The following is a 24,095-nucleotide window of genomic DNA, read 5'->3' as shown; positions in this document are numbered from 1 at the left end:
TGGACATGTGTCCTCTGAGCCAGGCCGAAGAAGAGGCCCTGGAATTAGTGGTTTGTCAAGGTGGATGCCCTATTTTAGGCAGGGAGATCAGGGTCCGTGTGCAATAGAATGATTATTTCCAATCACCTACAAATGCAGTTAATAATGAAGGACTAAACTCTGGCGTGCTGTCCTTAATGTGATATGTGTTGCATAACACACACATTTTGATTGTATCTTGCAGGTCAGCGATGGCAGGTGACTGCAGACCCGGAGGGACCAGCAACCTCTGAGGAGGAGGAGGAGGAGCACTCAGAAGATGCACCGTCCCATGACTCCCTTGCACCTTCCACCAGCGCAGATGCTTTGACCTCAGTGGGTTTCTGCTCAGCATTAGAATCTGGGTCACAAGCTGGGGAGAGCACTGCACATGCGCCTGAGCGGCTGGCTGAGACAGCTGAGGCCTCCAACAGTCAGAAGACTATGGATGGCCAGGCCCATGCTGAACCTCAGGCTGATGACGAGGCTCTGGTGTCCACAGCACAGAGAATGCTGGAGTTGCAGAGAGAAGTAAGGCAACGTCTGAAGAGATGCTAGAGGCCACACGTTGCCTTAGCGGACAGTCGGGAAGTCCATCCATGCCATGACTGCTGGCATGTCACAGGCATAAGAGCACATGGTTTCATCCATCAAGAGGTTGGCAACCCTCTTGAAGAACCACATTCTACAGGCACGCCATGAACTGTAAACCCTTGCATTGGCCATGAGCTCAGATCAGCAGTGGCAAGGCAGGAGAAGGGACAGGAGTCTGGAGAGTTTTCCCACTCCGCGTCCTTTTATGGCGAGCAGGGAGGTTCACTGAGCCTAGAGAGGGAGGAGGAGATGCTGCACCCCACATCTGGGGTCTCCCGCCAGGACATTTCAAATGTGGACAGCGGCTCCTCAGCTCCTTCGCTGGTGAGTCCAGCTCCAGCAGCTGCAACGTCTGAGGAAAGTCCAGCACCACTGCAGGAAACCCTCATGCAGCCAGGGTCCTCCAAGCCATAGGCAATCAGAGGATGACTGCCGAAGTCATCTCAGGTCAAGGGGCGTCCTGATCAGCAAACTACCCCTAGCACAACTATGTAATTTACAATTTAGTTAAAAGTTCCTTTGTGCCAATCATTAGCCTTCATTGTGTGGACAGCACCTTCCACCAATTGTGACCCTCTGAATCCCAACATGCCCCTTAGAGCACTGCCAGTGAGACCATGAACCTCATAATCATGGCAATGAGAGTGAAGAAATAATCAACATATACTCTCCCATGGGCCCTAACGCAATCGGTAGCCTTCAGTCAGGTAACAGAGATGGAAAGGAGGCGGAAGACTACATACAGTAGTCAGTATTTATTGCATTGTTATTCAGTCTACATCAGAGTTGCTGAAATCGGATCATTGAGGTTGACTCATGCTTCCTTTGCACAATAATCACCACGTCTGGCCGCCAATGCGGTGTTGTCTTCTTCCATAGCTGCTTGGCCCTGCCTCTCCTCCACGTCCTCTTCGTCAGACGATGATTGTCTCTCACGCATGTCTTCCTCATGTAAGGCCTCCTCCTCCCCCGCAGGGCTAGATTATGCAGAGCCCAGCAGGCCAGATACACGAATCCCTCACTGGGACATACTGCAAGGTTCCACCAGATCACTCAAGGCAGCGGAATCTCATCTTCAGCAGCCCAGTGGCCTGCTCGATGGTCGTTTGGATGGAGCCATGGCAAGTGTTGTACCTCTGCTCTGATGCATTGTGAGTGTTCCTCACAGGTGTCAGTAGCCATGTCTTCAATGGGTAGCCCTGGACCCGAGAAGCCACCCCTGAAGGTGAGCGGGGTAGTGAAAGGCTGTGGCACCTGGGACTGTCGAAGTATGTAGGCATCGTGGCTGCTTCTGTGAAGCGTGCACACTCTTGTAGGAAACGCTTTCGGAGGTTGCGGACCAGTTGAAGTTGAACATTGATTGAATGGAAGCCCTTCCTGTTGATGAAGGCAGCTGATTGGTTCATGGCAGCCTTGATGGCCACACGCATAAAATCAATTACACCTTGCACCTGTGGGAATCCAGCTATCACCCAAAATCCAATTGCCCTTTTGGTCTGACTGTCAGGGTCGGTCCGGTAGTGTACATAGTCATTGGCCCTCTTGAACAGGGCGTTGGTCACCTCCTTAATGCAGCGGCGACCCCACACATTGCTGATGGATCCCAATGGTTTTCTTCAGGGCCACAGGCATTAGTTAGCCACCAAACCCCATTGATCATAAGATCATAAGATCATAAGAACTAGGAGCAGGAGTAGGCCATCCGGCCCCTCGAGCCTGCTCCGCCATTCAATAAGATCATGGCTGATCTTTTCGTGGACTCAGATCCACTTACCCACGCTCCCACCGTATCCCTTAATTCCTTTATTGTTCAAAAAGATATCTACCTTAGCTTTAAAGATGTTTACTGAAGAAGCGTCAACTACTTCACTGGGCAAGGAATTCCATAGATTAACAACCCTCTGGGTGAAGAAGTTCCTTCTTAATTCAGTCCTAAATCTGCTCCCTCTAATCTTGAGGCTATGCCCTCTTGTCCTAGCTTCACCTGCCAGTGGAAACATCCTCTCTACTTGTATCTTATCTATTCCCTTCATGATTTTATATGTTTCTATAAGATCCCCCCTCATTCTTCTGAACTCCAATGAATATAATCCCAATCTACTCAGTCTCTCCTAATAAGCCAACCCCCTCAACTCCGGAATCAACCTAGTGAACCTCCTCTGCACCCTCTCCAGTGCCAGTATATCCTTTCTCAAGTAAGGAGACCAAAACTGCACACAGTACTCCAGGTGCGGCCTCACCAGTACCTTATACAGCTGCAACATAACCTCTCTGCTTTTAAACTCAATCCCTTTAGCAATGAAGGACAAAATTCCATTTGCCTTCCTAATTACTTGCTGTACCTGCAGACCAACCTTCTGCGATTCATGCACAAGGACACCGAGGTCCCTCTGCATAGCAGCATGCTGCAACCTTTTACCATTCAAGTAATAATCCTTTTTACTGTTACTCCTACCGAAATGAATGACTTCACATTTATTAACATTGTATTCCATCTGCCAGACCTTTGCCCACTCACTCAATGTATCTATGTTCCTCTGCAAAGTTTCACAGTCATCTGCACACTTTGCTCTGCCACTCATCTTAGTGTCATCTGCAAACTTTGACACCCTACACGTGGTCCCCAACTCCAAATCATCTCTCTACATTGTAAATAATTGCGGTCCCAACACCGATCCCTGAGGCACACCACTAGTGACTGATTGCCACCCAGAATAGCACTCATTTATCCCCACTCTCTGCTTCCTGTTAGTCAACCAATCCTCTATCCATGCTAATACTTTACCCCTGATGCCATGCATCCTTATCTTATGCAGCAGCCTCTTGTGCGGCACCTTGTCGAAGGCCTTTTGGAAATCTAGGTACACCACATCCACTGGGTCCCCATTGTCCACCTTGCTCGTAATGTCATCATAGAATTCCAAAAGATTTGTCAAGCATGACCTGCCCTTCATGAACCCATGCTGCGTCTGCCCAACGGGACAATTTCTATCGAGATGCCCTGCTATTTCTTCCTTGATAATAGACTGAAGCATCTTCCCCACTACAGAGGTTAAACTAACCGGTCTATAATTCCCCATCTTTTGTCTACCTCCCTTTTTAAACAGTGGCGTCACATCTGCTGTTTTCCAATCAGCTGGGACTACCCCAGAGGTCAGCGAATTTTGGAAAATTACCGTCAGTGCACCTGCTATTTCTCCCGCCATCTCTTTTAGTACCCTGGGATGCATTCCATCAGGGCCAGGAGACTTATCAATCCTTAGCTCCATTAGCTTGCCAACACTACCTCTTCCGTAATAATGATTGTTTCCAGGTCCTCACCTACGTTCGTCTCTTTGACAATTACTGGCATGTTATTAATGTCCTCCACTGTGAAGACCAATACAAAATACCTGTTCAATGCCTCGGCCATTTCATCATATCCCATAACTAAATTCCCCTTCTCATCCTCTAAAGGACCAACGTTTACTTTAGCCACTCTTTTTCTTTTTATATATTTATAGAAACTTTTGCTATCTGTCTTTATATTCTGTGCTAGTTTTTTCTCATGTTCTATCTTACTTTTCTTTATAGCTCTTTTTGTAGCTTTCTGTTGACCTTTAAAGTTTTCCCAATCTTCTAGTTTCATGCTGCTTTTGGCCACTTTGTATGCCTTCTCTTTCAATTTGATAGCCTCCCTTATTTCCTTAGACACCCATGGCAGATTACCCCTTTTCTTCCAGTCCTTCCTTTTCACTGGAATATACTTTTGCTGAGCACTTTGAAAAATTGCTTTGAAAGTCCTCCACTGCTCGTCAACTGTCCCACCACAAAATCTTTGTTTCCAGTCCACTTTAGCCAAGTCCTCCCTCATTCCATTGTAGTCCCCCTTGTTCAAGCACAGGACCCTGGTATTGGATTTTATCTTCACACTCTCCATCTGTATTCTAAATTCAACCATACTGTGATCACTCCTTCCAAGAGGATCCCTAACTATGAGGTCATTAATTATTCCTGTCTCATTACACAGGACTAGATCTAGGATAGCTTGCTCCCTCATCGGTTCCATTACATACTGTTCAAGAAAACTATCACGGATACACTCAACGAATTCCTCCTCAAGGCTACCCTGACTGAGCTGGTTCGACCAATCTACATGTAGATTAAAATCCCCATGATAATTGCCGTACCATTTTTACAGGCATTAGTTATTTCTTTGTTTATTGCCCGCCCCAATGTGATGTTATTATTTGGTGGCCTATAGACTACGCCTATCAATGACTTTTTCTTCTTAGAGTTTCTAATTTCCACCCAAATGGATTCAACCTCATTCTCCATAGAACCTATATCATCTCTCAGCACCGCCCTGATGTCGTCCTTGAGTATCAGAGCTACACCACCTCCCTTACCTTCCTGTCTGTCCTTCCGAATAGTCTGGTACCCCTGGATATTTAACTCCCAGTCGTGACCAACCTGTAACCATGTCTCCGTAATGGCTACCAAATCATATTTATTCGCGATGATTTGTGCCGTTAACTCATCAACCTTGTTACGAATGCTACGAGCATTCAGGTAAAGTGCTTTTATGCTAGCTTTCTTACCCTCATGATTCCCAACATCTCTAATAATAACTCCTGAGTTATCCTTCCTTTCTGCTTCTTTCATAGTCTGCCTTGAACTTAAACCCTCCTGCACACGTTAGCCTGCTGCTTACCTTTTTATTTATCATCATACTCCCTGTCGTTTTCCCTTTCCCTTCCCCCCAAGTCACTAGTTTAAAGTCCTAGAGACCACCCTATTTATCCATTTCGCTAGAACACTGGTTCCAGATCGGTTCAGGTGGAGACCGTCCCATCGGTACAGATCCCCCCGGTTCCAAAACTGATGCCAATGCCCCATGAAATGGAACCCCTCTTTCCCACACCACTCCCTTAGCCATGTGTTTACTTCCCTAATATTCTTATCCCTAAGCCAATTTGCACGTAGCTCGGGCAGTAATCCGGAGATTATGACCCTCGAGGACCTGTTCCTTAATTTCCTTAATGGTCGCAACTCGTCCTGCAGCAGGCTGCATAGGTCTGTGACGGCCTCCTTGGACAGTTGTAGCCTTCACTGACAGTGTCACTCAAACATCTGCAGGTAGGTGATGCGAGTCCTGTAGACTCTCTGGCGTACCTGGTTCCTTCTTGACCTTGCCGGCTGCTGCTGCTCCCAACCTGGAGCTTCAGGCTGAGGTGCAGCTGCCTCTTGGGCCTGCCTCCATTGGAGGCACCTCAAGACGCCAAGGGGATCCAGAAAGACAGGGTGAATGAGTCCCATGGTAGGTGCCCTGGGCCCTTTGGTTCCCTTCAGATGCAGAGGTGAGCATGTCTAGCCAAATATTTTTGTTAATGTTTGCTCGTCTGGATCCTGATGTGGCTCAAGAGTAAAGGTTAATGTTGGTCTACCATCTTTTCCAGCTGTGTGAGACATCACACACATTACAACATCATTTGTGATACCCTCTAATGGCCCCCCAACACACACTACCTCTATGCTTGCAGAGTTGCGCCCCCCCCCCACCCCATTCACACCCTCCCGCAGACAGTGGCGTAGTGGTAATGTCACTGAACTAGTAATCCAGAGGCCCCAAGCCCCAGCTAATGCCCTGGGGATAGGGGTTCAAATCCCACCATGGCAGCTGGTGGAATTTAAATTCAATTAATTAATATAAAAAATCTGGAATTGAAAGCTAGTCTCAGTAATGGTGCCATGAAACTAACATCGATTGTCGTAAAAATCTATCTGCTTCACTCATATCCTTTAGGGAAGAAAATCTGCTGTCCTTACCTGGTCTGACCTACATGTGACTCCAGACTCACAGCAATATGGTTGACTCAACTGCCCTCTCAAATGGCCTAGCAAGGCACTAAGTTATCAAGGACAATTAGGGATGGGCAACAAATGCTGGCTTTGCCAGTGACACCTACATCCCATGAAAGAATATAAAAAAAAGAGCCTCCCCTCTTACACAGAACCCTCTTGCAGTGCTCCCCCCCCCCTCACACATCTCCCTTGCAGTGCTCCCCCCCCCCCTCTCACATCTCCCTTGCAGAGCTCCCTTGGTACACTGAACCCCCTTTGATACTCCACACAAGAACATAAGAACTAGGAGCAGGAGTAGGCAATTCAGCCCCTCGAGCCTGCTCCGCCGTTCAATACGATCATGGTTGATCTCATCTCGGCCTCAACTCCACTTTACTGCCCGTTCTCCATAACCCTTCAACCCTTTACTAATTAAAAATCTGTCTATCTCCTCCTTAAATTTACTCAATGCATCCACCGCACTCTGGGGTAGCGAATTCCAGACTCATGACCCTTTGAGAGAAGTAATTTCTCCTCATCTCTGTTTTAAATCTGCTACCCCTTATCCTAAAATTATGACCTTTTGTTCTAGATTGCCCCACAAGAGGAAACATCCTCTCTATGTCTACTTTGTCAATCCTCTTAATCATCTTATATACCTCAATTAGATCTACTCTAATTTTTCTAAACTCTAGAGTAAAGGCCTAAACTGCTCAATCTCTCTTCATAAGACAAACCCCTCATCTCTGGAATCAATCGAGTGAACCTCCTCTGAACTGCCTCCAATGCAACTACATCCCTCCTCAAGTAAGGGGACCAAAACTGTACGCAATACTCCAGGTGCGGTCTCACTAATGCCTTGTACAGTTGCAGCAACATTTCCCTACTTTTATACTCTATTCCTTTAGCAATAAATGCCAAAATTCCATTTGCATTTCTTATCACCTGCTACACCTGCATACTAGTTTTCAACGAATCATACACGAGGACACCCATATCCCTTTACACCGAAGCACTCTGAAATTTCTCTCCATTTAGATAATAATTTGCCTTTCTATTCTTCCGACCAAAATGGATAACCTCACACTTATCCACGTTAAACTCCATCTGCCAAATTTTGGCCCATTCACCTAATCTATCCATATCCATTTGTAGATTTCTTATTTCTTTATTGCAACTTACTATCCCACCTATTTTAGTGTCATCTGCAAATTTGGCTATAGTACCTTCTATCCCTGCATCCAAGTCATTAATATAGATTGTAAATAGCTGCTGCACCCCCACTTCCACAATGCTGATGTGGTCATGGTTACCTTCCCTTTCATGGCACCGAGGCTTCTTCCCTTGGCGCTGCCAGCTTTTCCAGGTTGGGAAACTAAAGGTGTGATTGCCGCACGTCACCCACAAAATTGTGTAACATTCATTGGATCATTGATAATTAAATTCAAATCAATTCAAAACAGCATTTCAGGCATTTAAATTATGACACCCTTGCATGGGCAGCAGTACCACTTCCCCACCCTGGTATTATGGGAACGCTATGGCATGGCGCCAGGTTTTGGGGCAAACGACTCCGTGGCAATTCTCCATTCCCCCACACCACCATCCTGCCTTAGATGGGAGCACAAAATTCAGCCCATTGTGTGGGGAAGCCACACTGGATTCCTTCACTGTGTGGGGAAATCATACTGGATCCCTTCACTGTACGAGGAAACTGGGATCCCTTCACTGTGTGAGAGAGATCTCACTGGATCCCTTCTTCTTCTCTTCTTAGGCAGTCCCTCGGGAACGAGGATGACTTTCTTCAACTCCAGGGTTGTGGGTCCTTAGGTGACTGAATAGTCCAATTCTGGATCCACACAATCTGTGGGGCAGGTGGGGTTTGATGAGGCGAGTGAATGGGATGCTCAAAATTCTGTACACTCCTTCCGCCATTTACACTTGGTCGATGCCTGGGTATGTCGACATTGTTCAAACTTGCTGGCATCTTCACGGATGCTTCTTCTCCATTTTGGGCGGTCTCGGGCAAGAGATTCCCACAAATCAGTGGAGATGTCACCTTTTTTCAGGGAGGCTTTAAGCACATCCTTGTAACGTATCCTCTGCCCTCCTGGTAGCCTCTTTCTGTGATGGAGCTCAGAATAGAAGCTTCTTTTGGGAGTCTTGTGTCTGGCATGCGGATGGTGTGGCCTGCCCAGTATAACTGACTCGCCATGACTAGTGTCTCAATACTGGGGGTGTTGGTCTGAGAGAGGACACTGATATTGGAGCACTTGTCCTGCCACTAAATTTGCAGGATCTTGCGGAGGCACCACTGGTGATATCTCTCCAGGGCTTTGAGATGTCTGCTGTACAGTGTTCATGTTTCCGACGCATACAGGAGGGCAGATAACACTGTGGCCCCGTAGACCATGAGCTTGGTGCCAGGTTTGAGGTCTTTGTTGTCAAACACTCTTTTCCTCAGACGAGTGAAGGCTGTGCTGGCACACTGGAGGCGATGCTGAGCTTCATCGTCGATGCCTTCCCTTGCTGAGAGGACGCTCCCAAGGTATGAGAAGTGATCCACATTATCCAATGGTTTACCGTGGATATTGATAGTGGGGGGGGGGGCAGTATTGAGCTGCAGGAGCGGGCTGGTAGAGGGCCTTTTTCTTCTGGATGTTTAGCTTCAGGCTCATTCTTTCATACGCCTCCGTGAATGCATCAACGAGGGTTTGAAGCTCGGCCTCTGAGTGTGTGCAGACACAAGCGTTGTCAGCATGTTGCAGCTCGATGACAGAAGTTGGAGTGGCCTTGGTTCTGGACTGGAGGTGATGTAGGTTAAATAGTTTGCCGCTCATCCTGTACAGTAGATCTACTCCGGCAGGGAGTTTCAAGGAGATGAGGTGGGGTGTTGTCGCGAGGAAAATGGAAAAGAGCGATGGTGCAATGACACAGCCTTTGCTTGACCCCAGTTTGCACTCAGATTGAGTCAGAGGCAGATCCGTTGGCAAGAACGACAGCTTGCATATCGTCGTGCAGCAGGTGGAGGATGGTGACAAATTTCTCCGGGCAGCTAAATTTGAGGAGGATGTTCCATAATCCTTCCCGGTTGGTAGTTGAAGGCCTTTGTGAGGTCAAAGAAGGCCATGTATAAAGGTTGCTGCTGCTCCCTACATTTTTCCTGGAGTTGTCTTGCTGTGAAGATCATGTCCACTGTGCCTCTTGATGGACAGAATCCACATTGTGATTCTGGTAGGAGCTCTTCAGCCACGGGAAGGGACGGTTCAGAAGGACTCTTGTAATGACCTTTCCTGTGATGGACAACAGGGAGACACCTCTGTAGTTACCACAGTCAGTCTTGTCACCTTTTTGAAGATGGTCACAATTACGGCATCTGAGACCCCCTGGCATCGCCTCCTCCTTCCAGATGAGGGAGATGAGACCACGTATTTGAGTCAAGAGTGCCTCTCCGCCGTATTTTAGAATTTCAGCAGGATCCATTCACTATATAGGAGACTAGGATTCCTCCACTGTGTGAAGAAACCATGGGATCCCTTCATTATGTGGGGAAATCACACTGGATCCCATCACTATATGAGACCACTGAGGAGAGCACACTGGATTCCTTCACTGTGTGAGTAAACCATTGGAACCCTTCACTGTATGTGGAGATCGCACTGGATGTTTTCACTGTTTCACTGTGTAGGGAGCACCTGAGTTACTGAAATCTTGTTAAAATATGATGTTTGTTTTGTTTGTTAGTCTCAATAAATCTGATTTGTAGTTTTTCACCTGAGGTAAGGATGTGATGAAACATAGGTATAATAGGTTTAATTAGGTAGAATTTAGATATAATTAATATATTATACCTTTCAGAATTAAAGATTGAATAAATGGTCAGTTTTCAAGACTCACTGAAATTCCCCTTTAAGGGTTGAGTTAAAAAAGTCATTTCAAGGTCTTCCAAGGTCCCAGTTACAATAGAATGTGAAGTAGAAACACCTTTTAAGTTGGGAAATCCATTGCAGGGTCTCTGTTGCCATGAAATGGGAGGATAAACACACTGAAACATCTTATGTGACATTAGTAAGAGGTAGCTATAAACTTAATTAGTTGATAGTGTTAGTAAAAAGACAGACTGACTCAAAAGAATGCTATAAGGTGCCATAAAAAGATGATTACAGATAATAAAATAGTAAAATGAAATGGTAGTTACAGAAACAGATGCCAAGTAAACCCAATTATAAACATTTTGACCAGATAAAAGCTCACAACTTCAAGAGCAGGGGATTTAGAGCCATAGAGAGATACAGCACTGAAACAGGCCCTTCGGCCCACCGAGTCTGTGCCGACCAACAACCACCCATTTATACTAATCCTACATTAATCCCATATTCCATACCATATCCCCACCATTCTCCTACCACCTACCTACACTAGGGGCAATTTACAATGGCCAATTTTACCTATCAACCTGAAGTCTTTGGCTGTGAGAGGAAACTGGAGCACCCGGCGGAAACCCACGCAGTCACAGGGAGAACTTGCAAACTCCGCATAGGCAGTACCCAGAACCGAACCCGGGTCGCTGGAGCTGTGAGGCTGCGGTGCTAACCACTGCGCCACTGTGCCGCTCAGCAAAAACTTTAAGTGGGGATGGTAGCTAATAATATTACCAAATATGGATCTTAAAAGCAGGAAAAACACACACAGAAAGGTAACACCGATATGCTAAAAGGCCAGATGATAGCTTAGAAACAGTGTAACATGAAAGATTTGAATCAGGAAATCAGAGGAATTGAATTCCTCATCAATGCTTCTCAACCTATAGCTTACTCAGGGAATTTAAGGTAATAGTCTACTTTAAATTTTGATGGATATTCTATGATATTTTGCTGTACAATATCATGGTTGAATTTTTTGTTTTTATAAATATATAAAAGTTAATAAATCGTCTCAAGTAGCATTCTGTATACAACTGCAAGAACCCCCTCTCTGTGTCTCCTTAAGTGGGGAGATACGTATTGAAGACAATTTCCCAGACCTTTTTAATACCTGGGATATTTATGACTTAGCTATAATTGTTAAAAAATAGGCTATCCGAAAGATGTTAATATTCTCTGTTAGTTTTCTTTCTTTCAGGGAAGACTAGTTCAGTTCTTTGGGCCCAAATAAGTGTCCAAAAGAATTTGTCTGGTTTGAACTTAATTAAAAGGAGACTTATAGGGATGTACGCCTGATTTGGTTTAGTCCCTATAAGGGGTTAAAGTCATAAATCACTTCAAGGTGTCTGTTAGAGAATTATTTGTCAGTTGGAGAGATCAGCCCAGGATATTCCTGGAACTGCTCCTGTTCGCCTGCCGTAATTTCACTGGAAATGTGGTGGAAATCTTGTTTACATATGTAAACTAGTTTTGCGCCGCACTACTTTCAGAGTTCTGGTGGCAGAAAGGGAGCAACTGTGAGGATGTTCCTGGCCAAGGATTGACAGTATACAGTGAGGTCATTCACCAATCCCAGCACATACCATCACAATAAAATGATGCTTGTGCTGTTTTCCTAGATTACCTAACACATAAGGTCATGTTTTTCAGTTCATAGGGACTGAGGCCTTGCCTGCAAAAATTAACATTTACATTGGACACAAGAAAAAATTTCTTTGGCGAGTTTAACTTGCAACAATTATGCTGTGGCTCAGTGGGTAGTGCTCTCACCTGTTACTCAGAAGGTTGTGGGTTCAGCTGGCACAGACATGATGGGCCAAATGGCCTCCTTCTGTGCTGTAACCATTCTATGATTCAACGTCCCACTCCAGAGCCTTCAGCTCATAATCCAGTGCAGTACTAAGAGAGTGCTGCACTGTCACAGGTACTGTCTTTTGGGTGAGATGTTAAACCAAAGCTCCATCTGGCCCCTCAGGTGGATGTAAAATATCCCATGGCACTATTTCAAAGAAGAGCAGAGGAGGTCTCCCTGATCTCCTGGCCAATATTTATCACTCAACCAACATCATTGAAACAGATTATCTGCTCACTATGATGTTATTGTTTGTGGGAGCTTGCTTTGCACACATTGGCTGCCTACACTACAACAGTGACGACAATTCAAAAGTACTTAATTGGCTGTAAAGCATTTTGGGAACATCCTGAGAATCTGAAAAGTGCTATAGAAATGCAAGCCTTTCTTTCAGTTATAACCTACTTTATTCACTGACCATTTGCAATCAACAGTCTGCATTCAAATGGCCCCAACACTGAATTCCTAGTTTTCTCCCAGAGCATTTGTTCGTCAGTTTACATCTCTTTGTAAAACACTCAATCACATTTTTAACCAGATATTTATCCAGTTCTTCTTAAAACAAAGAAATAATTGACATGCCATTAGTTTCTCTTGCTGGACGTCTGATCTGCAATAAAGACAGAAAATTGTTGGAAACACTCTGCAGGTCAGGCAGCATGTGTGGAGAGAGACACTATGTTAATGTTTCAGCTCAATGACCTTTCATCAGAACTGGTGCAGTCGAATCTGCATTTTCACGACATTGTGCAGGGGGAAAGGGAGAGGCAAATGTTCCAGGCTCCAGTTCCACAGAGAGCTGGTTCATTTTACACCCATTTGCTTCAATCTTTCAATTACAACATCAGTTAAATTATTTACATCTGCATTATCCACTCCTTCCAACATCCAACATCTCTGAAGGGTACATCTTGGTCTTGTTTCATACAATGAGAAGAGGGTGAGCTCTGCCAGCAATTCTTACCTGGAGTCTCAGAGCCAGCCCTGCTGTGCGACTTTGAATCATCTCCAATGAATCATCTTCTTGATGGTAAAGTGCCGCAAAAATAAATGCAATAAAATCCAAATGCAGGTAGGTTTCAAAAGATTCCAGTGTGATCAATGAGCATCAACAAATGAGTCATTCGCTCTGACTGTTGGGGAGATTTGTTTCCAGCGGCTGGAGAATAATTATGCGTTGTTTAATTTGCATGGTATCTAACTGTGAGCTGCTTTATGCCATCTAACACATTATCATAAAGAAATAAATACACCTATATTTCCTTTCATTTTTATCTTGATAAGGTATGAAAATGTTGGTGTCCTTCCCCTGCTTCCCCAACCCTGCATCTGTTCCTTATGAGGTGTGGGACTATTGACTGCCTCAACCTTTGCAGATATTGCCTTAGTCAAAAAGCTTCATCAACAAGGAAAAGCTCCAACTAATATTCACTAAATAGCTGAGCAACTTTTCCTTTGGTCTGACAATGTGAAAAAATCTATTTCACTTTGTAATTCTCTCCAAACCAAAGCAAACAGAAATGCAAATAAGCAATTTCTGTTTCCTTGATGTGGAGTGTGCATTCTTCCCCCTATGCACACATCTCATTGACATCAGTCCAGAAAATTTAGACACAAGTTGGCAAGGGGTTTAGGGATGTCCAAGAACATTAGGGGCACTGGTGAAGTATATAACCAGCTACAACAACACAGATAACTCATAGGTTCCCAGCTATCTGTCCACAAGGGTGATCATATCCATTAGGTTTTGGCTTGAAGGTTTGTTTGGAGCAGAGTTGGAAGACTCCCAAACTCCAATGAAAGGTCTGCCTTCCTGGTTCCATCAGTGAGCTGGGCTGGCTGGTCAACAGTGCCCAGGACTACTACAGAGCTGGTTGGCTCAGGTATTGGATTACCAAGTGCACCATAGAAAGAAAGAACTTAAATTTATATAGTGCCTTTCATGACTTCAGTACGTCCAAAAGTGGTTTAGTCAATTAAGCACTTCACTGTTGCAATGCGGAAAGCACACCAGCTAATTTGCACACTGCAAGGTGACACAAACATAAATTTGATACTAATATAAAAACGAGAAATGCTGGAAATACTCAGCAGGTCTGGCAGCATCTGTGGAGAGAGAAGCAGAGTTAACGTTTCAGGTCAATGACCTTTCATCATCTGAAGAAACATTAACTCTGCTTCTCTCTCCACAGATGCTGACAGACCTGCTGAGTATTTCCAGCATTTCTTGCTTTTATTTCAGTTTTCCAGCATCTGCAGTATTTTGCTTTTATAAATTTGATACTGATCGGATAAACTGTTTTCTATCTTTGGCCTCCTTATCTCGAGAGACAATGGATACGCGCCTGGAGGTGGTCAGTGGTTTGTGAAGCAGCGCCTGGAGTGGCTATAAAGGCCAATTCTAGAGTGACAGGCTCTTCCACAGGTGCTGCAGAGAAATTTGTTTGTCGGGGCTGTTGCACAGTTGGCTCGCCCCTTGCGCCTCTGTCTTTTTTCCTGCCAACTACTAAGTCTCTTCGACTCGCCACATTTTAGCCCCGTCTTTATGGCTGCCCGCCAGCTCTGGCGAACGCTGGCAACTGACTCCCACGACTTGTGATCAATGTCACAGGATTTCATGTCGCATTTGCAGACGTCTTTGAAGCAGAGACATGGACGGCCGGTGGGTCTGATACCAGTGGCGAGCTTGCTGTACAATGTGTCTTTGGGGATCCTGCCATCTTCCATGCGGCTCACATGGCCAAGCCATCTCAAGCGCCGCTGACTCAGTAGTGTGTACAAGCTGGGGATGTTGGCCGCCTCGAGGACTTCTGTGTTGGAGATACGGTCCTGCCACCTGATGCCAAGTATTCTCCGGAGGCAGCGAAGATGGAATGAATTGAGACGTCGCTCTTGGCTGACATACGTTGTCCAGGCCTCGCTGCCATAGAGCAAGGTACTGAGGACACAGGCCTGATACACTCGGACTTTTGCGTTCCGTGTCAGTGTGCCATTTTCCCACACTCTCTTGGCCAGCCTGGACATAGCAGTGGAAGCCTTTCCCATGCGCTTGTTGATTTCTGCATCTAGAGACAGGTTACTGGTGATAGTTGAGCCTAGGTAGGTGAACTCTTGAACCACTTCCAGAGCGTGGTCGCCAATATTGATGGATGGAGCATTTCTGACGTCCTGCCCCATGATGTTCATTTTCTTGAGGCTGATGGTTAGGCCAAATTCATTGCGGGCAGCCGCAGACCTGTCGATGAGACTCTGCAGGCATTCTTCAGTGTGAGATGTTAAAGCAGCATCGTCAGCAAAGAGGAGTTCCCTGATGAGGACTTTCCGTACTTTGGACTTGGCTCTTAGACGGGCAAGGTTGAACAACCTGCCCCCTGATCTTGTGTGGAGGAAAATTCCTTCTTCCGAGGACTTGAACGCATGTGAAAGCAGCAGGGAGAAGAAAATCCCAAAAAGTGTGGGTGCGAGAACACAGCCCTGTTTCACGCCACTCAGGATAGGAAAGGGCTCTGATGAGGAGCCACCATGTTGAATTGTGCCTTTCATATTGTCATCGAATGAGGTGATGATACTTAGTAGCTTTGGTGGGCATCCAATCTTTTCTAGTAGTCTGAAGAGACCACGTCTGCTGACAAGGTCAAAGGCTTTGGTGAGATCAATGAAAGCAATGTAGAGGGGCATCTGTTGTTCGCGGCATTTCTCCTGTATCTGACGAAGGGAGAACAGCATGTCAACGGTCGATCTCTCTGCACGAAAGCCACACTGTGCCTCAGGGTAGATGCGCTCGGCCAGCTTCTGGAGCCTGTTCAGAGCGACTCGAGCAAAGACTTTCCCCACTATGCTGAGCAGGGAGATTCCACGGTAGTTGTTGCAGTCACCGCGGTCACCTTTGTTTTTATAGAGGGTGATGATATTGGCATCGCGCATGTCCTGGGGTACTGCTCCCTCGTCCCAGCACAGGCATAGCAGTTCATGTAGTGCTGAGAGTATAGCAGGCTTGGCACTCTTGATTATTTCAGGGGTAATGCTGTCCTTCCCAGGGGCTTTTCCGCTGGCTAGAGAATCAATGGCATCACTGAGTTCCGATTTGGTTGGCTGTATGTCCAACTCATCCATGACTGGTAGAGGCTGGGCTGCATTGAGGGCAGTCTCAGTGACAGCATTCTCCCTGGAGTACAGTTCTAGGTAGTGCTCAACCCAACAGTCCATTTGTTTGTGTTGGTCAGTGATTATGTCCCCTGATTTAGATTTGAGGGGGGCGATCTTCTTGATGGTTGGCCCAAGAGCTCTCTTCATGCCATCATACATTCCTCTGATGTTTCCGGTGTCTGAAGCCAGCTGAATATGACTGCATAGGTGTTGCCAGTAGTCGTTTGCGCAGCGCCTGGCTGTTCTTTGTGCAGTGCTTCTGGCTGCTTTAAGTGCTGCGGATGTTAAATCGCTGGGGGCTTTCTTGTAGTTCAACAGTGCAATGCGCTTAGCGGCTATGACAGGTTCCAGCTCTTCATTATGAGATTGAAACCAGTCTGCATTTCTCTTCGCACTTTTGCCGTAGGTCGTCAAAGCTGACTCATAGATGGCGTCTCTGATGTGGGCCCACTTGGTCTCAGCATCCCCTGTGGGAGTGTTTTGAAGGGCTGTTACAAGTGAATTTAGAAATTTTTGTAACAGCTGTGGGTGAGAAATTCTGCTCGTGTTGATGCGCGGGTGGCCCTTCTGCTTGGAGTGATGCAACTTCTTTGGTCTGAGTCTAACCTTGCTGCATAGCAGGGAGTGGTCGGTGTCGCAGTCCGCACTGTGGAAGCTGCGTGTGATTTGAACACTGTTTAAGGCAGCTCGCCTTGTGACAATGAGGTCTAGCTGGTGCCAACGACGCGATCTTGGGTGCCTCCATGAAACCTGATGACAGGGTTTAGTATGAAAGAACGAGTTGGTGATGCAGAGGTTATGATAGGTACAGAACTCAAGCAGTCTCAGCCCGTTCTCATTCATCCTTCCAACGCCATAGCGCCCAAGGCAGGAGGGCCATGAGTCATGGTCGGCCCCAACCCTGGCATTAAAGTCCCCCGGCAGGAATAGGTGTTCGGTGTTGGGGATGCTACTAATGATGTTATGGAGTTCCTCGTAGAACTGGTCTTTAACTTCAGGTGGGGAGCAGAGTGTTGGAGCATAGATGCTGAGTAGGTGTACTGGACCAGAGGTGGTGAGCAGTCGGATGGACAGTATGCATTCCGAGCCATTTGAGGGAGGCTCTATCATGCTGAGCAAGGAGTTTCTGATGGCGAAGCCCACTCCATGCTGTCTTGGTTCTTCAGGATCCCTGCCCTGCCAGAAGAAGGTGTAGTCTTGCTCTGTTAGAGATCCACTCGCGGGGAGGCGAGTCTCCTGAAGTGCTGCAATGTCTACATTGAGTCTACTGAGTTCATTGTTAATGATGACGTTCCAGCTTGCAAAGCGAGGGGCTGGTACCTTCTTTCCTTTTTTCGTGTTGTTTGGTGCGGTGTATCAGTCCACCTTTCGGGCAATGACCCTGAGCTCCAAGCACCCATTGAAGCAGGTAGACTGTGGCGGGACAGAACCTTATTGACCGGGGGCTGCCCGGTTTGAGGCGGGCGGTAGCTGTCCAGTGAGGTGCAATGACCTCTCCCACCGACAAAGGCAACCCGTGGCGTCCAGTTTCTATGCCAATTTATCTGGACTTATAACTCGTAACTGTTGCCTTCCGTGTTGTTTCAGTCGCTGTGAGGCAACTATGGAGTGACCTCTCCATGGCGCATGCCTGGGCGAATTTATGGAGGTTGAGAGTTGCCCAGTCGTCAAAACCCCCCTCTCGGCCTTTCTGGTGGGGTCCAAAGGAGTGCAGGACACGACGTTTGGCACCAGTATGGCTGCAGGAACTGCCGGAAACATGCCAAAGGTGACACATGACCGCCTACGGGGTTCCGCTCTGGATTATCTGTTAGGGCGTACTCCCTTAGCCTTGGTCTCTCCCAAGAAGCCCACAAGGCAGTGGGGTTGTTAGGGCCCCTACACAGGTGTAGGATGATGCCGGTGGGAGGAGGGGATGCGAGGGGGAGGGCTGGAGGGAGGGGGGTGCGAGGGGGAGCTGGGAAGAGGGCTGTAAAGGGGTGGGGGGGGGGTGCAGGGGGAAGATGGTGCGGGGGGGGCTGGGACGGGATTGTGAGGGGGTGAGCTGAGAGGGTGGAGCAGGGAAGGGGACGGGGGGTGGAAGGGGGGAAAGGGCAGGGGAAGGGGGGGGGAAGTGGGGGGGGGGGGGGAGCCATTTCCTCAGTGCCCACCATCAACGTCCGGAAAGCTCATCCACGTCCTTCGGGAGGTGAAGCATCTTTTGGCAGACTTACAGAGGTGATTACATTCACTAAGGGTTTTTTTGCAGTGGTTTAAATAAAGGCATACCGCATTGCCGACAGTGCGTTGTAGATGCTCTCCGAGCCATCTCCCGCGGGCGCTTTGAAGTTGCAGTCGAGGAGCCGTTCGTGGATTTTTTGGGTGATCGGGGCACCTTTTCTCAAGACTTCCCTAGGGTCCCGCTGCTCCTTCTTCTCCTCGATGGACTTACCGCACGCCGTGGCTGCAGACACTCTGGGCGGTGAAGACAGCAGGATCGGAGATTAAAGTATCGACAGCTGTGCTCGTCAGTTTCGTCCGGAGCAATTTCATTGAGAAAACAAAGAGCAGGTGTGGCTGGGGGAGGGCAGTGGGCCCAGGTAACATACACTAAACTAACTGTTAGCTTTTAGTTAGGGCTAAAATGAACTGATTTAAAGAGCCAGGGGAGTTTAAACAGTTTAAGAGGGTAGATTGGGGGAGAAAACACTAGGAATGGGAGCAGATGGCCATGGATATCGTTGAACAGCAAGGGAGCTTCCTAGGGAGCTTACAGCCCAGGAGCCATCTTGCTACATATACTGTAGTATATGTTTTACTGATGATAGTATTGCCTGAGACGTCAGGGAGAACGCACCACCTCTTTGAAATTGGGCAGTGGGATCTTTTACATCACTTGAAAGGGCAAATGGGGCTTTGGTTTAACATCTCATCTGAAAGACAGTCCCTTCAACAGTGCAGCATTGCCTCAGAATGGCACTAAAGCATAAGCCTATATTATGTGCTTAAATCACTGGAGTGGGACTTGAACCCACAACCTTGTGACTCAGGTACAAGAATGCAACCAACTGGGCTACACTTGGCAGCTTAACATTGACTCTTAAGGTTCAAAGAACCACCGAGTTGGTTCTAATTTCCCTGGCCCACCTAATATCATTTTGAAGCCTCAGATCCTGCTAACTCACCTCAAGGTGATAAAGTGTGACTATTGCAGTCCTGGGAGGGCTGCTATTACACCACAGCAAGGTCCAGTGTCCTTCAGGGACTGAAAGCAGAAGTGGGGAGCAGAAAGAATTCCACGGTTGTGTGAAGGTTTGTTATCCAGAAGTGGAACTTGGGAACTGCCAGCTAAGGTTTGGCATTTTTCCTAAGAATGATGGGCCAGCTGGAGCTTTTTAAAAACATTTGTTTTCAGGATGTGGCAAGACCACATTTATTGCCATCCCTAGTTGCCCTAGAAAAGTGACCCCAGCCTTCACCTTGAATCACTGTAGTCCATGCAGTTGATGGTGACCTCCCAATGGTGTGAGATAGGGAATTCTAGGATTTTGATTCAGCTTAACTGTTTCTACACAGGGAGAGGAGAAAGCTCACAGGGAAGGGTCAACTTGATTTGCTTTCATCCATGCAGTACTGACCAGTTCTAGAACAGCACCAGTAGAGGCCTTGGAGCTAGTTCCTCTCCCCTCCTCCAGCCCAGTTAAGCACTAAGAAACTAAAAGGGGGGTAACCAAAGTTAATTTGAACTACAGCCTCATCCATTTTGAGCCGACTCCTTTCTCCCTCATATGTTGAAACCACTTACGTTTCTTGGTGCACCTCGTTTCTTGTCAGCAGCGGATCACTTCAGCAATCCCTAACAGGATCTGTGTGACAAAAAATACAACACACAGCAAAGCCACTCCTTAACTTCCCCATTTTGATGCTCCTTTTCCGCTCGAGATTGGAGGAAATGAGCCATAACCAGCACAAAATCAACTTACCCCCGTGTCATGAGTCTGCGATCGCACAGGCTCTCTTTGCTCAACAATGCTGTGGCTTAGCTGTAGTCAGCCTGGGCATGTCGCCCCGACCTTTTGTGCATGGTTAAACAGTGTTTGCACTTTTTGCGTTGTCTCGGTGATCACCATGTATAAGCACAAACGTAGAGGAAGTGTTGTAGGAGGGCTCAGGAAATGAGAGCAAACCACAGTGATTCTCAAGACGTTTACTCATTCAGAAACACCAACACTGAGGTCATAGGAACTGCTAGATGACAAAAGATAAAGCTCCATCTAATTTGCCTTCTACCATAATTTTTAAAAATTCATTCTTGGGATGTGAGCGTCGGTGGCAAGGCCAGCAGTTGTTGCCCATCCCTAATTGGCTTTCAGCAGGAGACAATGAGCCACCTTCTTGAACTGCTACAGTCCATGTGGTACAGGTACACCCGCAGTGCTGTTAGTGAGGGAGGTCCAGTGACAGTGAAGGAACGGCGATATAGTTCCAAGTCAGGATGCTGTGTGGCTTGGAGGGGAACTTGCAGGTGGTGGTGTTCCCAAGCATCTGCTGCCCTTGTCCTTCTAAGTGGTAGAGGTCTCGGGTTTGGAAGGTGCTGTCAAAGGAGACTTGGTGAGTTGCTACAGTGCATCTTGCAGGTGTCTGAAATGCCTCAATCATTGTGTAATTTGTGATACTGGTCTGATGTTCTTGAACTAATACTGATTGTCCATTGGAATTTCTTACACATTTCCTGGGATTTATCATTCTATCAAAGAGGCTCCAATGAGGAAAGGCCCAACCTGCTCAACCTTTCTTCATAAGACAACCCCTTCAGCCCAGGAATCTGACTAGTGAAGTATCTGAACTGCTTCCAATGCAAGATTATCTCTCCTTAAATAAAGAGACAAAAACTGTACATTTAAAAGTCCTCAATTTGAATACCTTCCTAAACTCCAAGGAATACAACCCAACGTTACACAACCTATGCAGACTGTGGAGACAGTCTTCTCTCATGTAGTGCAAATGGTAGAAAAATTGATAGTTCACAACCTACATCTGCAAAACAATGCAGGAGGAATGATGTGAGGAACACATTGTGGACTATGACAGAAGATCAATGCGGCCTCGAGGCTTTAAGTGTAATGGTCATCTCTGCAGTGGCAGCAGTGACTGCTTCCATTGATACCGTGAAGAGCACCCTAGCTCATGACTTTGAGGATTTAATAGGGACTATTCCATCTACTCTTATATAGACCATTATCTAGCAATTACTAGCTTCCTACAAATGCAATTTCAGCCCTTCAGCACTCCTTTAGTACAGTCCCAGTCACAAACTTCACAACCGCCCACCATGAAGGTAACACCATGGAGGAGTCAGAGCTTAGGGTCACAAGTGAGGAAAGTTTTTGATAGAGAGTAATCATGGTGATGAGGTAGCAGTAGAGCACAATAAAGGGACAAGATTATAAGTAAACATGTACATTTCTGGAAAAGAAGACCTGCTTTATGGTGATTAACTGTCCTCTCCCAGAAAGAATATTGGAGCGATTACAGATTAGCTGAATGATCTCTTGACTTTCTCTCAGATAATGAAGGGCTTTATTGTATCATGCAGGTGGATGACATCCTTCTTATTGTGAGATATTTATGGTCTCCTTCCCCACCACCCCATTTCTTTCTTTCCCACTCTCTCTGGACCCAGCTCCTGGGATTCTTTATCATGAGCAACAGGTTGGTCTCCGGTATCTTCTCCGTCTTCACCTGTTCTGCTCGGAAGGCCCGATCCCTTTGTAATGGTTACATTACCAGTGGACACAGCGATCTCCTACAATTCTGGAAGCCCTGTCTGGACACAGAAACAGCACTTGAGAATTACAATAGTCTGTTGCATAATGATCCTGGTAGGAACCCTCAGCTCATTAAGCAATCTGCCTCTCGAGTCTGAAAAGGTGTCAGCAGCCAAGACTGGAATGGGTACCCCTTTATCTCCTGCCAACCAGCCTATTGCATTACTGTGGTTGAGTAGTGCAGGTATCCTGGCCTGCCCGCGTATAAACACATCATGACTACTTCCTAGTTATCATGCATTGACATGCAGAATGAGTTTTCTTAAAAATTCAGTCTTGGATGTGGGCATCGCTGGGTATTTATTGCCCATCCCTATTTGACCTCGAGAAGGTGGTGGTGGTGGCTCCTTGAACTGCTCAGTCTGCGTGGTGAAGGGACTCCCACAGTGCTGCTGGGTAATAAGTTCTCGGATTTTGACCCAGGGACGATGAAAGAAAGGTAATATATGCCCAAGTGGGGATGGTGTGTGACTTGGAGGAGAACTTGGACGTGATGGTGTTCCTAAACAAACTACTGCCCTTGTCCTTTTAGGTGGTGGTGGGAACAGGTTTGGGAGGTGCTGTCCAAGAAGCCTTGGCGAGAATAGTACACACTGCATCCAGGGTGGAGGATGTGGATATTTAGCATCATTCACTACAGGAATTGAGCAAATTAAATTGCTTCCTGTCACTGGGGCTTTCACATGGGTGAAATGGATTCAGCCAGTCAGAAGCAGTTGATGGCTCTCTCTCTCTGCTTTATTGTGTCCACGTGACATCGAATGAACTTAGGAGCCATGCTTGAACCATTCAGTTGTGACGTTGCTAATGCAGTGACGATCTGTTGACTGACAGTTGTGACTAATGTCACCAGATATCACCTGGAAACATCCAGATGCATAAAAGTGAATACTATTGCCACCTTCACATCCACTGACAAGTCTGTACCCATGGTGTTGGGAAAGGTAGCACTGCATATATGAAAAATTCACATAGATCCTCTTGTGGCACAGATATGTCTGGGTCAGGTGTTGTCTGCCTACTTGCCATCACACTCTGCTAGATTCCGTTCTTACCCCCGCCAGCTCCTGTTCCTTGGACCATAGGGACAATGGAATCCACAGAGGGAAAACCATGCATGGGTGCAATTTTACATTGTACCCAATCCCATCAGTGTCCCAATACTGGCTTTACACCCCGCCTCATTTAGCACTCCAATGAAGACAATGGTTAAGTAATATGTGAGGTGTAAAATCAGCACTCTATCCAATCCCATGGGTTTCCCACTTGATTAGTTTGGTTAAAATTATCCCTAGATGTGTGCAGAGATCCCACTAAATTTGTAGGGAAAGTACTCTTAACTCAGACTTGCTTTCCTGTAGGACCTTTCACTCTTTTGATTTCTTCCCACCTATGAGCCAACATACATGCTCGGCAGTTTTACAGTAGACTGACTTCCTTACATAATTCTACATAAATACTCCTTGATCTACAGAGAAATCAAGGAATACTGTGGAACATACTCACCTGCCTTTCCCAAACATCCCCTCAATCTGTCCAGAAACTATTTTTCGCATGGAATGTTAAAGCATTTTAATCTCCACTTATTGCTTCCTTTTAAGGTGTTACTCAACTCAGCATTAACTGCTTTTGCTGGGAGGTCCGCTTCTTGACTGGTGAGGGGGCACACCTTTAATCTCATTTAAGCTTATTTTTTTTAAACACATATCTATTAGTTTTGCAATCACAATACAAGCCAATTTTTTTCACCAATAAAAACAAGTTCAGTTCTGAGATTCCTTCCTCTAACTTGAGTCTTTGTTGAGTTCCAAACTTATCTGCATCACATTCTCTTCAGTTTCTGAAACCCACCAGCAACAACTTGTATTTATATAATTATATATTTATATTTAATATAGTAAAACAGTCCAAGGCCCTTCATAGAAGCCCTAG

The 24,095-nt window shown here is 46.4% G+C and overlaps 2 protein-coding genes across 5 annotated transcripts in view; both read right to left on the bottom strand.

Annotated features, from left to right (window-relative positions):
• pik3cg (phosphatidylinositol-4,5-bisphosphate 3-kinase, catalytic subunit gamma) overlaps positions 1-20,494 on the bottom strand; it is a 64,089-nt gene extending 43,595 nt beyond the window's left edge. Inside the window, exons 1-3 of one of the 4 annotated variants that reach the window (XM_068057875.1) lie at positions 20,319-20,494; positions 20,141-20,201; positions 13,175-13,369 (exon numbers count right to left, since the gene is read on the bottom strand). The gene's annotated coding sequence lies outside the window, so the exon portion shown is untranslated. The remainder of the gene's footprint in view (positions 1-13,174; positions 13,370-20,140; positions 20,202-20,318) is intronic. The other 3 variants (XM_068057876.1, XM_068057877.1, XM_068057873.1) reach the window with 3 other exon arrangements.
• Positions 20,495-21,937: 1,443 nt separating this feature from the next.
• The window catches only part of acox1 (acyl-CoA oxidase 1, palmitoyl), an 80,132-nt gene continuing 77,974 nt past the window's right edge, over positions 21,938-24,095 (bottom strand). The window contains exon 14 of the mRNA XM_068057871.1: positions 21,938-22,162. Coding sequence (XP_067913972.1) covers positions 22,142-22,162 — 21 coding nt within the window. The 3' untranslated portion in view covers positions 21,938-22,141. The remainder of the gene's footprint in view (positions 22,163-24,095) is intronic.

Source organism: Heterodontus francisci, chromosome 26 (genome assembly GCF_036365525.1).
Source record: "Heterodontus francisci isolate sHetFra1 chromosome 26, sHetFra1.hap1, whole genome shotgun sequence".
Taxonomy (NCBI): domain Eukaryota; kingdom Metazoa; phylum Chordata; class Chondrichthyes; order Heterodontiformes; family Heterodontidae; genus Heterodontus; species Heterodontus francisci.
The sequence above is the reverse complement of the archived record's forward strand: the minus strand, read 5'-3'. Positions and strand labels throughout refer to the sequence as shown.